Source organism: Anser cygnoides, chromosome Z (genome assembly GCF_040182565.1).
Source record: "Anser cygnoides isolate HZ-2024a breed goose chromosome Z, Taihu_goose_T2T_genome, whole genome shotgun sequence".
Taxonomy (NCBI): domain Eukaryota; kingdom Metazoa; phylum Chordata; class Aves; order Anseriformes; family Anatidae; genus Anser; species Anser cygnoides.
In genome coordinates, this window is record NC_089912.1 from 37,584,686 (window position 1) to 37,597,459 (window position 12,774).

Below are 12,774 nucleotides of genomic sequence, written 5' to 3' on the forward strand. Positions count from 1 at the left end.
GCTGACTGCAGCATGGGGAGGCTGATTTGCACCTGCTCAGAGTCTGGCCCTCGAGAAAAAGCATAAAAGAAGCAGGTCCTTTTGCATTGAGCTTCACGAGGTGTTGAGGAGCCCGCACCCAGAGCTGAGACTGCTGCTGGTCTTCACAGTGTCACTGGGAGCAGGGCTGCCAGCCTGCAGAATTTTAAGCTGCAGTGACTGCTATTGATGGCTGCACACATATATTTCTCAAAATAAAAATCATGCCACAAATCATCCCAATTCCACAAAATAATCCCACATGGGCAGTGAAATCATGCAAGAATGCTGCTTCCGAAGACAAAATGTTCTTAGCCAGAAGAGGTTTTCTGTTTTGTTCTGTGGTTTCAGACCTATCCGAAAACTGGCTCTGCCTGCCTTGTCCTTCGTCCTGGTTTTATGGGACAAGTATTGTCAAAGTGAGCTGTGAAAAGGGGCCAGGCACCACATCCAGAGAAGCAACAAATGGGTACCAGCATCAGTGAACCGGTGGCAGAACAGCCCTGTAGCCTCAGCCACTGCTTGTGACAAGGCCTAGCAGGCAGCGTGGAGTAAATTAATTCCCCTTGGAAAGTTCAGGCATGCTGCAGCCACATGGGCATGCAGAGCCCAAACTTCTGTCTCCATCACCATGTACTGAGAAGTGTACTTGAGACGTGCAGACTATGCAAAACAGGTGTCAGCTCTTCCAACACAAGCTAGAAAATATCACTGTTACTTATGTCAAATATGGGCTCAAGCTGCAAACCTGAAAAATGAGCACTCCCACTCTACTGCTACCTGATAAGCTGTCCTCTCTCAGTGTCATGTGTCTAGGACTCTGTTAATACCCTTCAGTTTGATTGCAAGGCTGGATGCAGCTGTAAGCTGATCTGGCTCCTGACTGCAGCAGCACATAGCTTTTACCACTTTTCCAGCATAAAAGAAACAGTATGTTGTGGTGTGCTAGCAGTTTGTTTGTTTTGGTTGCTTTAGAACAATCTCTGACCACAGTAGGTTTTCCCATTTTCTAGGAGCTGCACTGTAGTGGAAAAGTGGAAGAATGAGAACTGGGGAGAAAATGATAGGCCTACATAAATTAGAAAAGAAATAAATGAAATTGACTGTGAACACAAAAGCAACCATATAAGGTTGGAAGAAAAGCTTATCCACACACGTGTCCTGTCTCTGACCTGTGCTCAGAGCAGAGGAAGCACATGGTCCTGGGGCATCCTCCAGCCTAAAACCTCCTGGATACCAGTCAGAGTCAGAGACTTCCCAGGCTGGAGGTTGCTGCCTCTCTACATCCAGCAACCCTTTTAAGGACTTCCTTCCATGGTTTTGCCAAATTGCTTGTTGAGCCTCTTTATATTTGTCTTACATAAAGCATCTCATGATGGATGAGTTCCACCATTTTACATTGTGAGGAACAACATGTTCTTTTACTTGCTTGTAACATTGCAGCCTGTAAATAAGGACAGAGTGAGGAGTTGCCATTTCTCAGCCTAATGCAAAAGCACAGAAACACAAGAAGAAAGAAAGAAACAACAAAAACACAGGAAAACCTATTGGACTGTAACAGCACCCAGAAGAGATATGAAAAAAAAAAACCCACCAAAAAACAGAGATAGAGTGAATTTGGCTATGCCATGGAGCATAACTCCTAGTTATAAATGTTCTTGCTAGGCTACACCCAGGTTAGAGGGGTATAGGGTGCCATGACCTGGTACAGCTTGGTGAGTCACTGCAGGGATATCAGCACTATTGATCAATTTTACTGCATCTGTGCCTAAAGGTCCTAACGTGGATCTGATCTGCATTTTCCAGGTGCCATAGACACACAGAAAAAAAAAGACAGATCAGCTCCTGAGGGCAGGCCTCTAAAATATTAATTGAGTGAGAGCTGGCAGATACAAGGTGCACAAGGCCATTGGTAGCCACCAGATTTCTTTTGCTGGACACCTGGACTCAGACACCCCAGGTTTTGGGAACACCTGTAAGACCGTAACCAGAAAAATGAGAAGTCCTCACTGGTTTCTTAGGCCCTTAAAACGCTCGCTCAGGAGCAGCCACTGCCCTTGGAAGGAGCCAGGCCACCACAGCAGCTAGGTGCATCCCTTCTTGAGCTGTCCAGGAGGTGTTCAGTCAAAGCTGAAACTCTCTTTTTATCAACACCAGCCACTCAGAAAGGCAGCAGAAAGAGCCTTCCGCATTTTAGCCAACATACTTCCCTGGTGTCATGGTTTTGGCTAGCATAGAGCTATTTTTTTTTTCATAGAGGCTTGTGTGATGCTGTGTTTTGGATTTTTGATTAAAATAGTGGTGATGACATACTGCCGGTTGCAGAGCAGTACTTACATTAAGTCAAGGACCTTTCAGCTTCTCACACTGCCCTGCCAATAGGATACTGTCTTTATCTCCACCCATGAGTTCTTGCTCTTTTACTTCTCCAGTTCTCCCTCCCATAACACCTGGGGAGAGGGAGCGAGTGGCTGCGTGGTGCTGACCTGCCTGCTGGGGCTAAACCACAACACCTGGCTAAGTGCATAAATGGGAGGGTGCCCAGTTCTCTGTCTTTGCTCTTTGACTTCACCAAGATGACTGAAGTCTAAGCTGTTGCCTTACAGTGAAGAAAAGACAAGCATCTTCCTTTCCATCTGCAGTGTGGTTTGAAAAAAGCTGTGTATTGCCTTAGTAATGACAAAAACATTATATATATGTGTGTGTATGTTTTCATTGATAGATCAGAATAGGAATAAAATGTAATGTAAGTCATCTTGAATTGTTTAAGCTTGGTTATGCTCAGTGCTTTTGTTTGGGCACTGTTGTATAAGTGGTTTCTGTGCTTTTATGGAAGGCAAGATATAAGAGATGGTAAAGACATAGTGCCAGGAAGGTGTAATACTAACACTGAAATTTGTGAAACTGGTCATATTGCTTATTATCACAGAAAATAAGGCCAGATCTGTATTTTTAAATGTTATTTAAACTATGACCTTTATAGAATGATATTGAAGAATCTTACTGTTTGATAAAATAAGGCACAAAATTAATGCTGGTAATTAGTTGTTAATTTTTTCTTCTTTTGCTTGAGACTCACTTTTAAAAGCTTGAAATAACATTCACTGGCTGAAATAGGCCTGGGCAGCTAGCTGGAAAAGGCCAGAAGTCTTGATCTATAATAGGAAAATGGCGGGCCAGCTCCAACTGTGTTATGAGTGAGAATAGCTCAGGAAGATCATTGAACTTGTTCATAAAGGTGCCAGGTAATAAGCAATGAGGAAGTATGCTTGTCCTATTTGTTCTTGATGCATGCCACCATCAGAGTTTTCTGCTGGCCTGAATGACAGCACACAACTGAAGACTTGCAAATACCTTTCTATAAGGATCTAAGGAATTCAGGAGCTTGAGTTAAAATAAGTATCTAGCGATATGTTTCTCACAAGCACCTAAAATGTGATTTGCCGCTATATATATATACTTTTAATATACGCATATATGTTACACTTGCTATTTGTATGCAACTATATATGCATAAAAATGCTTTAACCTAATATTTCTTGAACCTCCTCCCCCTACAGAATGCTTTGATGTGTTGTGGAAAAAAGTTAGCAGCAACATTTGTGCTTCTACAGGATGTACACACAAAAGCTGTAGCTTTTCAGATGGAATTCTAGGTCAGAGTTGAAGAACTGCCAAGAGACTTTTGCATGCAGAAGGATGTTGTTGGAACAGCGTGCAAATGGTTCAACTTGTTGAAATGAGTCAAAACAACATCATTTATTCCTGCATAATTGCATCAAATCAAGTTTGAGATAAATGCAGTTTTGCTGTGGAAGGAGCTAATATAATGTAGCTAAAATAGAATAGGAAAACATACTTCAGGAGCAAAATTAATTCTTAATATAACTACAGTGGAATCAGCAGATGTTACATTGGTGATGAATATGATTCACATTATCATATAGATATGTATGAAAATGACCTTTTTTAATGTGTTACTAATCACATAATAAATCAAGTATTAAATGCCATATTTCCTAACGAGTTAGTTGAAGTGTTGTAGCAGCATTTGTCTAAGAGCTTTTTTCTAAGTCTTGGGAGAGTTTCAGCAATGTGGCACACCTGCTTAGCAATCCAGCATTTTCATATGTTACCGTGGGCCATAGCCCACTCTCACATATGCCAAGAAAGACCATTACAATAGGAAAGCATGTACCAAAGTACCTTTCATTCTGCTTTGAGAGGATTTGTCATGTAGCTGGAAACTGCTTGTTATGGGCACTGTACCTTAAGAAAATATTCTGTTATTTTTTCTCATACGTACAAATATTGTTTGGATTATAACAGAGTGGAATGTTTTCCATATAAAAACAAACAAACAAAAAAACTGATGTCAATGTCGACAGGAATACATATAAAAAATTTACTCCTGAAGATTTTTGTTGTAATGCACTAACTTCTGGCCAAGGGGAACATGATTTATCCTAGACAAATTATTTTGAATTTATTGTATCTGATAGTATAACAAACAATAAACTAACATTGTTTAAAACTGCTCAATCTAAAGCACGAAACTTCTTTGTACAGGTCAAGAACACGAGGGTACATCTAGATCATCAGACGCTTTCACAATGATTTTACTGTGTAAAGAGAAAAAGCAGTGGGACGAGGTACATGAAAACCAATAATGTGCTGGAGCCCTCATGTGGGAGCGGTGTTTGGGGAGAAAAACTTCATTGGCTCTCCAGCTGAAAACAGTTCCAGCTAAACTGTGGTCCAGAAGGCATTCAAGGAGAGAACAAAGCAGTGGCTGGAACTTGCAAAGAGAACTGTCTTAACCTTCACTTTATCTTGTTCTTATACCTTTTCCAGTCCATGTCCTCCTACACAGCCTGAGGAGGACACTGAAGTTAACTACAGGATAACATTTGCATAATATAAGGAACTGTACAAACAAAGTTCTCAACTCTTTGTGTGCTCAGCCTCCAAAACAAGAGACAGGTAATTTCCTTGATAGAGAGGGAATCTATTTAATGTAATTATTCATTTTTTTACTAAATGGGTATGCTCATAAAAGACAGTGGTTCACCATAGGTATAAGGGTGAAAAACTTCTTTTTTTATTGCTGTGGGCTCACCATAGGGGTCTGCAGATCAGGACAATGCAGAAACATAGTTTTCCACGTGTTGGTTTCCAAGTAAAGGACAAAACTCTCTAGTTCATGTGGGCTAGACCACGGCATATAGATGAGGTCACTTCACTATGGGATGACACAGAAGTTTTCAGCTCAGAAAGACCATGAGGAGCTACTGCACATTGTTCTTTTTCTTACATTGGGATTGGGCACACACAAGATGGGATTTATCCGGGCTGGTAATTTTCATTAGAAGCTTGTTATTTATAAAACTGTACAATTAGTGTGTATTAAACTTGTCCTAATTTACTCCCTTGAACAACAGTTTGATCTGTGTCTTAAAAAGGCTTTCTTATAGTGTGTGTGAATGTGTGTATACCTGACAAATAATAAAAATAATAATAAAAAATGCACTAGAACTGAAAATACTGAAAAGGAATCCCACGAACTGTTTTTACACGCAGCAGCTATGTTTGGTCTCTTTAGCTCTATTTTAATTTCTGACCAGTAGCTTCAAATTTGTCAGTGCACGATTCTGGTTCTTTCAGCTATTCTTTAAAATTCTCTTTCAAGTCTAGGCACCAGCATGCTCCTCTGTTCTCCCCTCTTTCCCCATATATCTGTATCAGACAGATTGTATTTGTTCAGCAAGACAGCTAAAGTCACTGCCTTTCAAACTTGTGCTATGCATTACACTCTCACACTTGACCCTCATTTTAAATAAAACTTTGTTCTTCACATACTCAGAGACCAGGAAAGGGACAATTTGGCTGCAAAAGTACACAGTCTGGAATCAGATGGAGAGCTCCATATCTGAGTTTCAATTTACCTTCATCCACCATCTTTTGGGGTTTTCTGGGTCTAGCTGTAATCCGAGCAGCTCATTTTGACAGATTTAGAATGTTTCATACAGTAATTGGAATTTCACTGCTTTAATGTCTTCATTCAAACAGTTTCTCTGATCATGGCACTGGAAAGGAAGTCTTATGCTATACATAGCTTTATGTGAAAAAAGGAGGTTTATGTGATTATGGTAATAGTTCATAAAATCTAGCAGACAAAGAATAATTTAGAATTCATTTATTCATAACAGCAGAAGTTAATATTCTTCTTGCCTACAAAAGAGCTTCAGACATAATTAATCTTTTCTCCCGGATTTCTACTATTCTGCAGAGCTAGTTTGGTTTGCTTCAATGTTACAGATGCCCTAACATTTTTTTTTTTGTACTTTTTAGTCTCTTCAAAATACTGTTTTTCCTTAAATAAATAATGCTAATTCCATGAAGATGGTATCAAAGTTGTCTTCCAACTTTCCTGCAGATTTATGTAGGAATTTGAATAGAACACTGCATTCTGCTCTCTGTTCTGCAGCTAACCATTTTATTGGTATAGAATAAATCACTTCCCTACGACTGAGGATTTAAGCAATTTAGCATATCCCTTCATAATATGAGAACTTCCTTTTAATGGTTTATCTGCTTTGGGAACAGGGGAATAGTGTGTGTGTCTGTTTCTGTATGTTATTCGTATTATTTTATTAAAACACCAATTTTTTTCTTCTTCTTCTTTTTCTCGTCCTTTATTTATTTTTTTTTTCCCTTCTGGTGATTCTCCTCTATTTCTTCATCTCTGGCCAATCTAAGACACTTCAAACCTCCCCAAATGCAATTTTAAGCTGAGCTCATAGCAGGCTGGCAGCAGCCTCAAATACTTAACTAGTTACTTGGGACCATTTCTGTACTCCCTTGGCCTGATTTTGTCGAAACCCTTCCAACTGAAAGCAGAAAAAATTTGGCATGTAGCCATGAGAGAATTGAAAAGCAAAGACCATAGGCACAATGTCAGATTAATCTCTGTGTTAACTTCACTGGAGCACTATGTCTGGAACATATTAATACAATTTTGCTGTGTGATCTGTCAGTTGCATGCTATCATTCTAAAGAGTGGCTCTTTAAAACCTTGTCCTCCAGGTTAAATGAATTTAGCAATAACGAACTGGCAGATTGTAGGAGATGTTTGTCCTTAGAGGTGTCTGTGGTGGAAATCTGCAGCTTTTAGTGCTTGGCCCAATGCTCTTTCACATTTTTATCAGTGAAAAGAAAATACAGGTAAAATTGCTGTTGATAAAATTTGTTGATCACAAAAGGAACTGAAATTCTTCTGGGGAAATATAAGTATAGAGAAGTCTGGCAGAAAATTTCAGAACAGCGATCTGGCCATTTGCCTTTTTGCTAAAGAGGTGTATTGACAACAGGAATCTCTGGCCATGCATGCATGTGTGCATATGACATTTTTTATTGTTTTCCCTCAGGAACTGGAACTCAAGGTTAGAGATAACAAACTTCTCTTATAGGTATTATTATATAGTATATACAAGCATATTATTATGAAGCATGTTAAAATTTTGTGATCTGTGGTAAGCTTTGTGTACGCTTACTCTACCTAGAAAGTGCATATCTGGAGAGGGCTTTGTCCTTTTGCTCAGACAGGAGTTGGAAGAGACCACCTGTTCAACCCTTGCAGACTCTCAAGTACTTGCCCCACCTTCCATGGCAATCTTTGCAGTTTTGGACACTTGTCTGGTTTGAGCTGGTTTTTTTTACGGTTTTGTTGAGCTCATGACTGGGGAGCAATGCCCTAATAACTTTAAGGGAAGTGACCTTCTGGTTCATCCATTGTCACATCCAGACTAGGAGGAGGAGAAACAAAAAAGCTGTTGTCATCACAGCTGAACTGTAATAATTTTGAGTTATAGGGGAAAAAAGGAGGTGAATTCCTGACCTCAGAATTTATGGATGTTTGGCTACTCACTCTAACAAAATATTGCCTTCTTTCTGAGGCTGTCAGCTTTACTTAGTCACCTTAGACAAGTTATACATTGCTCAATTAAAATATATATGTGCATATATATATATTTAATGCAATTAAAAGAAAAAAAAAGTTCTATTCCAAATATATGCTTTGCTATAGAAAAGTCTTTCCAGAATGTAAGAAAAATCCCTACCAACAACATGCACATCTATCTCCTGCCTCCCTGTGGCGACATCTTCTGCCTCATTTCTTCTGTGCTTTCCTTGCACTGGCAGCACTACTGGCATTCCTGCTCAGGCAGCCCCCAAACAGGCCATCTTCAACAAGAAAAAATAAGGCAATTCCTTGAGATGATCAGCATTTGCCTAAAAGGCAGAAACTGCCTCGCTACCAGTGATGTTTGCCTGGTTTGGCTGAGGATTATCTTGGCATCCTCACTGCCCATTCCCAGCTCATTAGCATCTGGTGGCACTTCAAAACCAGCCAGAGGTATGGCTCTGGGGCTGCCCTGGTAGGGTGGGATGCCTATATCCCATCCCTGGCAGCAGCAAGGGGTGGCACTGGGTGTTTTTTTGCTATTTCAGCCTTGCTTGGATCCCCACTGCCAGGCAGTGCCCTTTGCACAAAACCTGCCAAGGGCAAATGAGTTTCTCTCATTAACAGTGTAATTGATGAGAAATTATGGACAGCTCAGCAGGAAGAGCAAAGGCCATAAAGATGAGCAAAGGCAGTGAGTGTACAGCAGTAACTGCAAGGTTTTCCTCCTGGAAGAGGTAGACCTTCACCAAGCTCACCCAGCTGCTTAGAGCTGGGTATACTGTGACTGGCAGCAAGACCAGAAAATACATTCCTGTTAATTAGCGGCAAGAATAAAATATTTCTGAAATAAGGTATATTTATACATGGTTCCATGTTGTCTTGAGCCTTACTTATGTCCTGGAAGGCCTAGTCTCTGTTTTCACCTCAGTTTTCTACTTTAATTTTGTTGGCATAGGAGTGGAAAAAAAAGTGTTTCTCTAAGATTTTGCACGTGTAGCATATGTCATATCTCTCCCCCTTCCCCTCCTGCCCTGGCTTCTGGAGTCATTGGTTTGCTGGTGACTGCCCGGGCTCATCCCCCAGCCAGGGCCTGATGCTGGTAGCAGATCATCTCCTCAGGGAAGCATGAACAAGGGCTGGCTGTGTTTACTGGTTATAGGGGTAGCCCCCCTTCCCACTGGAGGAAGAGTACACATCCCAGTACAGATGACGCGAGACACGTATGCTGGCTGAAAACCATACCGTATTTGCTTATTATCCCAGTGGGCTGAAGGTCCAGTGACCCCTGCCCCCGCCCCGCAGAACACGGCATTGCCGCCCGGCCGCGGTGTTCTTGGTGAGGACTGTGACACAGGTGCCGAGGCAGACAATCCGCAAGCGAGGCACAGGGCGTGCCCGCCACCTCCAGGGACACAGCAGGGACAGTTCCACCGCCAGCACCGCCGCCAGCACCGCCACCAGCACTGCCACCTCACACAGGTGAGCTGGGCCCAGGCCTCAAGGGGGCCTCACCCAGGATTTACATTAAATAGCAGCGTGCAAACAACTGTGAGACCCAGAGCCCTGGGTGAAGCTCAAGGCTTTAGGAGAGGCTTGGCATTTCAAGAGGATTCAAATGCATCTCACAAGCAACAGGAGTTGACTGCTCAAGTTGTAGCAGACTGATTTACAGGCTGCACAATGGCTTTTATTCTCTCAGAGATCCCTGCTACCCAGTTGTGGTGGTCTAAGTTAATCAGTAGTAGAAAATTTACTGGGGTCAGGAGGAGGACAACCTCATTCAGGGAGTTGTTCAGGGGACGAAGTGTAATTGGAAAGATGGGGACAGTTTGGTGACTACTTACAAGGCAATCTGCCACATTTAGGCAATTATCTGGGGCCTGGAAGACAAATCTGGTACTTCTGTCATCAGATGACAGGCAAAGTATAAATCAGTTTACAAATGCAGGCATTTGTTCTTGAAGCTGTCTAACTGAAACTTGTATTTCCAAAAGGTTCAGAGGCTTTGGTTGCCCCATTGCTTCACATACAGAGGTCACTTGCCCCAAAGCCCAACCTCCACTTCTCCTTTGCCTTCCCTTGGGTCCCAAACTGTCCCTGCCCCTGCCCATTCTATGCTGTTGCCCATTTGGTTGCCATGGCAGTCCCATGGCAGAGAGATGCCCGTGGCAGTGCCATTTTTACTGCAGGACACCAGGTACAGGTGGGATGTGAGTGCCAGTCGGGCAGCTGCAGGTGATCTTAGCTCACTCCATGCTCCTTCCTCTTCTCCTTCCTTTTCTCCACAGCAGCAAGATGTCTGGGGTAGAAGATGCTTTCCGTAAATTCGCAGTATACGGTGACACAGCTGCCAGTGGCAACGAGATGACCGGGAAAAACTTTTCCAAGATGTGCAAAGAGTGTGGGGTGATGGATGGAAAAGCCGTGACCAGCACTGATATCGACATAGTATTCAACAAAGTCAAGTGAGCGTGGCAGCGAGGGGCATTGGGCAGTGCTGTTGGGTGGGCAGAGGAGATGGCAACCAGGCTCTCAGACAAGGGGCAGCCCTGGGGTTTTCCCATCCCATTGCCACCCACCTGCAAGGTAACTTTCCTCTTGGTCTCCCCTGGCTGTAGGACCAAGGGTGCCCGCACCATCACCTTTGCTGAGTTCCAGCAGGCCATGAAGGAACTCTGTGGTAAGCGCTTCAAGGGCAAATCACCACAGGAAGCACTGCAGGCTCTGTATGGTCTCATCGAGGGGAAGGAGCCGGGCAGCGCTGGCACCACAGTGAGTAGGAGCTTCCTTGCCTACTGTGCACCTGGAGCTGCCGTGGGACCGCACGTCCCAAGGGCTATCCTTGCATGTAGAGAAGAGCCTATTTGTGATCTCACTCCTAATGCTGGCTGTCTCCTGCTGGTCTCCTTTCTTGCAGAAAGCCACCAAGGTTGGTGGGGTCGAGAGGCTGACGGACACTAGCAAATACACCGGCAGTCACAAGGAGCGCTTTGATGAGAGCGGCAAAGGGAAGGGTCTTGCTGGCCGTGAGGACCTGACCGACAACAGCGGCTATGTTGGTGGCTACAGGGGAGCAGGCACTTACGACAAGACACATTAGGCGTGAAACTGCTTAGGAAAGCAAGGACTTTCTTCCCCTATTACTTGGGAGGAGAGGCAAATAAATATCTCATGCAACTGGCTTTCTGTGTCTGTGCTCACCAAATCTGACAGGGTGGGAATGCATGGGGTGGGCACTGGATGATGGTTTTGTGGGGGAGGTTTCCCATTCAATGGTGCTTTGATTGCTGTGTAGCAGGGCTTGAAAGCACCTCAATCCAAGGACAAGACAACCTTCTGGAGAAAAGTCTACGGGCCAAATAGCCCACTGCTATCACATGGCTTCTCATTTCTAATTAAGTGAACAGTAGGTTAGTCTTCAAATATTCACTCATTATTTTTATTCTCTCCTCCAAACACACTTGTATTTTGTTGTTATTTTTGCCCTGGGGAGCAATGCATGCTTGTCTTTTTATTGCGTCGCTGGCATTTTATGGTGGCAGTTTCTGGTGGCAGACAGCTCATCAGCAGTACCTTACCATACCTTGAAGAGTACCCTTGTGAGGCATAGGATGCAACAGGTACTACCTTGGGAGGATGGTAGGGGTCCTAATAACACCAGTTCCTGCTTTTTGCTTTTCCCCATCCCCCAGGTTAAACCCCCTCACATATTCCTAGCACGTGCCTGGGTCACTCATCACTATTTCCCCTGGTTTCAGTGTGCTGGCAGCTGGGGAAGAGTTCATGACCTCAAGGACAGTGAATAAAGTGTGACGACTGACCGTGGCCTCCTGTGCTGCCCATGACCTCCCTGAGGGTTTTGAGGGGATGGGAGACCAGGAAGGGGGCAAGAGAGGTGTCAAAGGAGAAGCTGGGGTGCTTTCCTTAAGTGTTTGTTCAATTGCTTGTCTTTATTTCTCAGTACCAGAACTGATCATTAAAGCTTTACCTTAATTGGCAATAAACAAAATTCTGTGTAATTCAGACTTGAGATGACAAAACAGGATGAAATGCACAAACTAAGATGGAAAAAATAGCGCTGAAATATATGTAAAAAATAAAGGCCATATGCCCACTTTTTAATTGGCTTTTTATAACTCAGATAAAACACATTGAAGGTGGCAGCAACACTGGCATAGTACACCATGTGCTGTAAAACAGTTTAAGCAAAGTACGTGTAGATTAACAGGTAGCAGGGCATTGTCCACAAAAGAAAAGGTAATTCACTTATGTAACAATGGAAGAACATTCTCACCTAGATCTGCTTTTGGTGTTATACCATTCCTTATTTTAATGCAGTCAGCAGGTAATTGCAACAAGTATTAATATTTCAGAGCTATGATTGTTGTTCCTGACACTTTGTATTGTTCCTGAAGTGGCTCTATTCAACTCATTGCTCTTGAGATGCTCTGGTGAAAACATGTCTGGGAGTCTGCAGTACTGTTTGACAGTGCCCTGGGCCTGGGCCTGGACACAGCTCCTTAACTCCTTTCTCTGGAGGTCCCCTGCTCTTCCTAGGATGGAGGCCTGGTTGGTTTTCTCCCCAGAACAAAGCTCTATGTGGAGATTACAGCTGGTGTGCATTATAGTGTTATCCAAGGTATGGGTTTGAGGTTCTTCCAGTACTTTCCACCCTCCAGCTCCATCCCTTACAAGGGCTTATTAACACATGGTGGGTAGTAATCACCAGTGTCCCACTACCCCTTGGTGGCCAAGCACAAAGGCATACCAGCTCCACCAGATAACACAGT

At 43.1% G+C, this 12,774-nt stretch overlaps 1 protein-coding gene across 4 annotated transcripts; it reads left to right on the forward strand.

Annotated features, from left to right (window-relative positions):
• Positions 1 to 9,313: 9,313 nt before the first annotated feature.
• Positions 9,314 to 11,166, forward strand: LOC106045088 (tubulin polymerization-promoting protein family member 2-like). Of its 4 annotated transcripts, none has more exons than XM_013195421.3 (4): positions 9,314 to 9,463; positions 10,273 to 10,449; positions 10,603 to 10,756; positions 10,902 to 11,166. In XM_013195421.3, exons 2-4 carry the CDS (start codon positions 10,280 to 10,282, stop codon positions 11,082 to 11,084), a joined length of 507 nt encoding a protein of 168 aa, XP_013050875.1. In that variant the 5' UTR covers positions 9,314 to 9,463; positions 10,273 to 10,279; the 3' UTR covers positions 11,085 to 11,166. The 4 variants fall into 4 exon arrangements, with proteins under 4 accessions (XP_013050875.1, XP_013050874.1, XP_013050873.1 ...); XM_013195420.2 differs by having other exon boundaries at positions 9,340 to 9,463; positions 10,276 to 10,449; XM_013195419.3 differs by lacking the exon at positions 9,314 to 9,463 and adding an exon at positions 10,034 to 10,181.
• Positions 11,167 to 12,774: the final 1,608 nt, after the last annotated feature.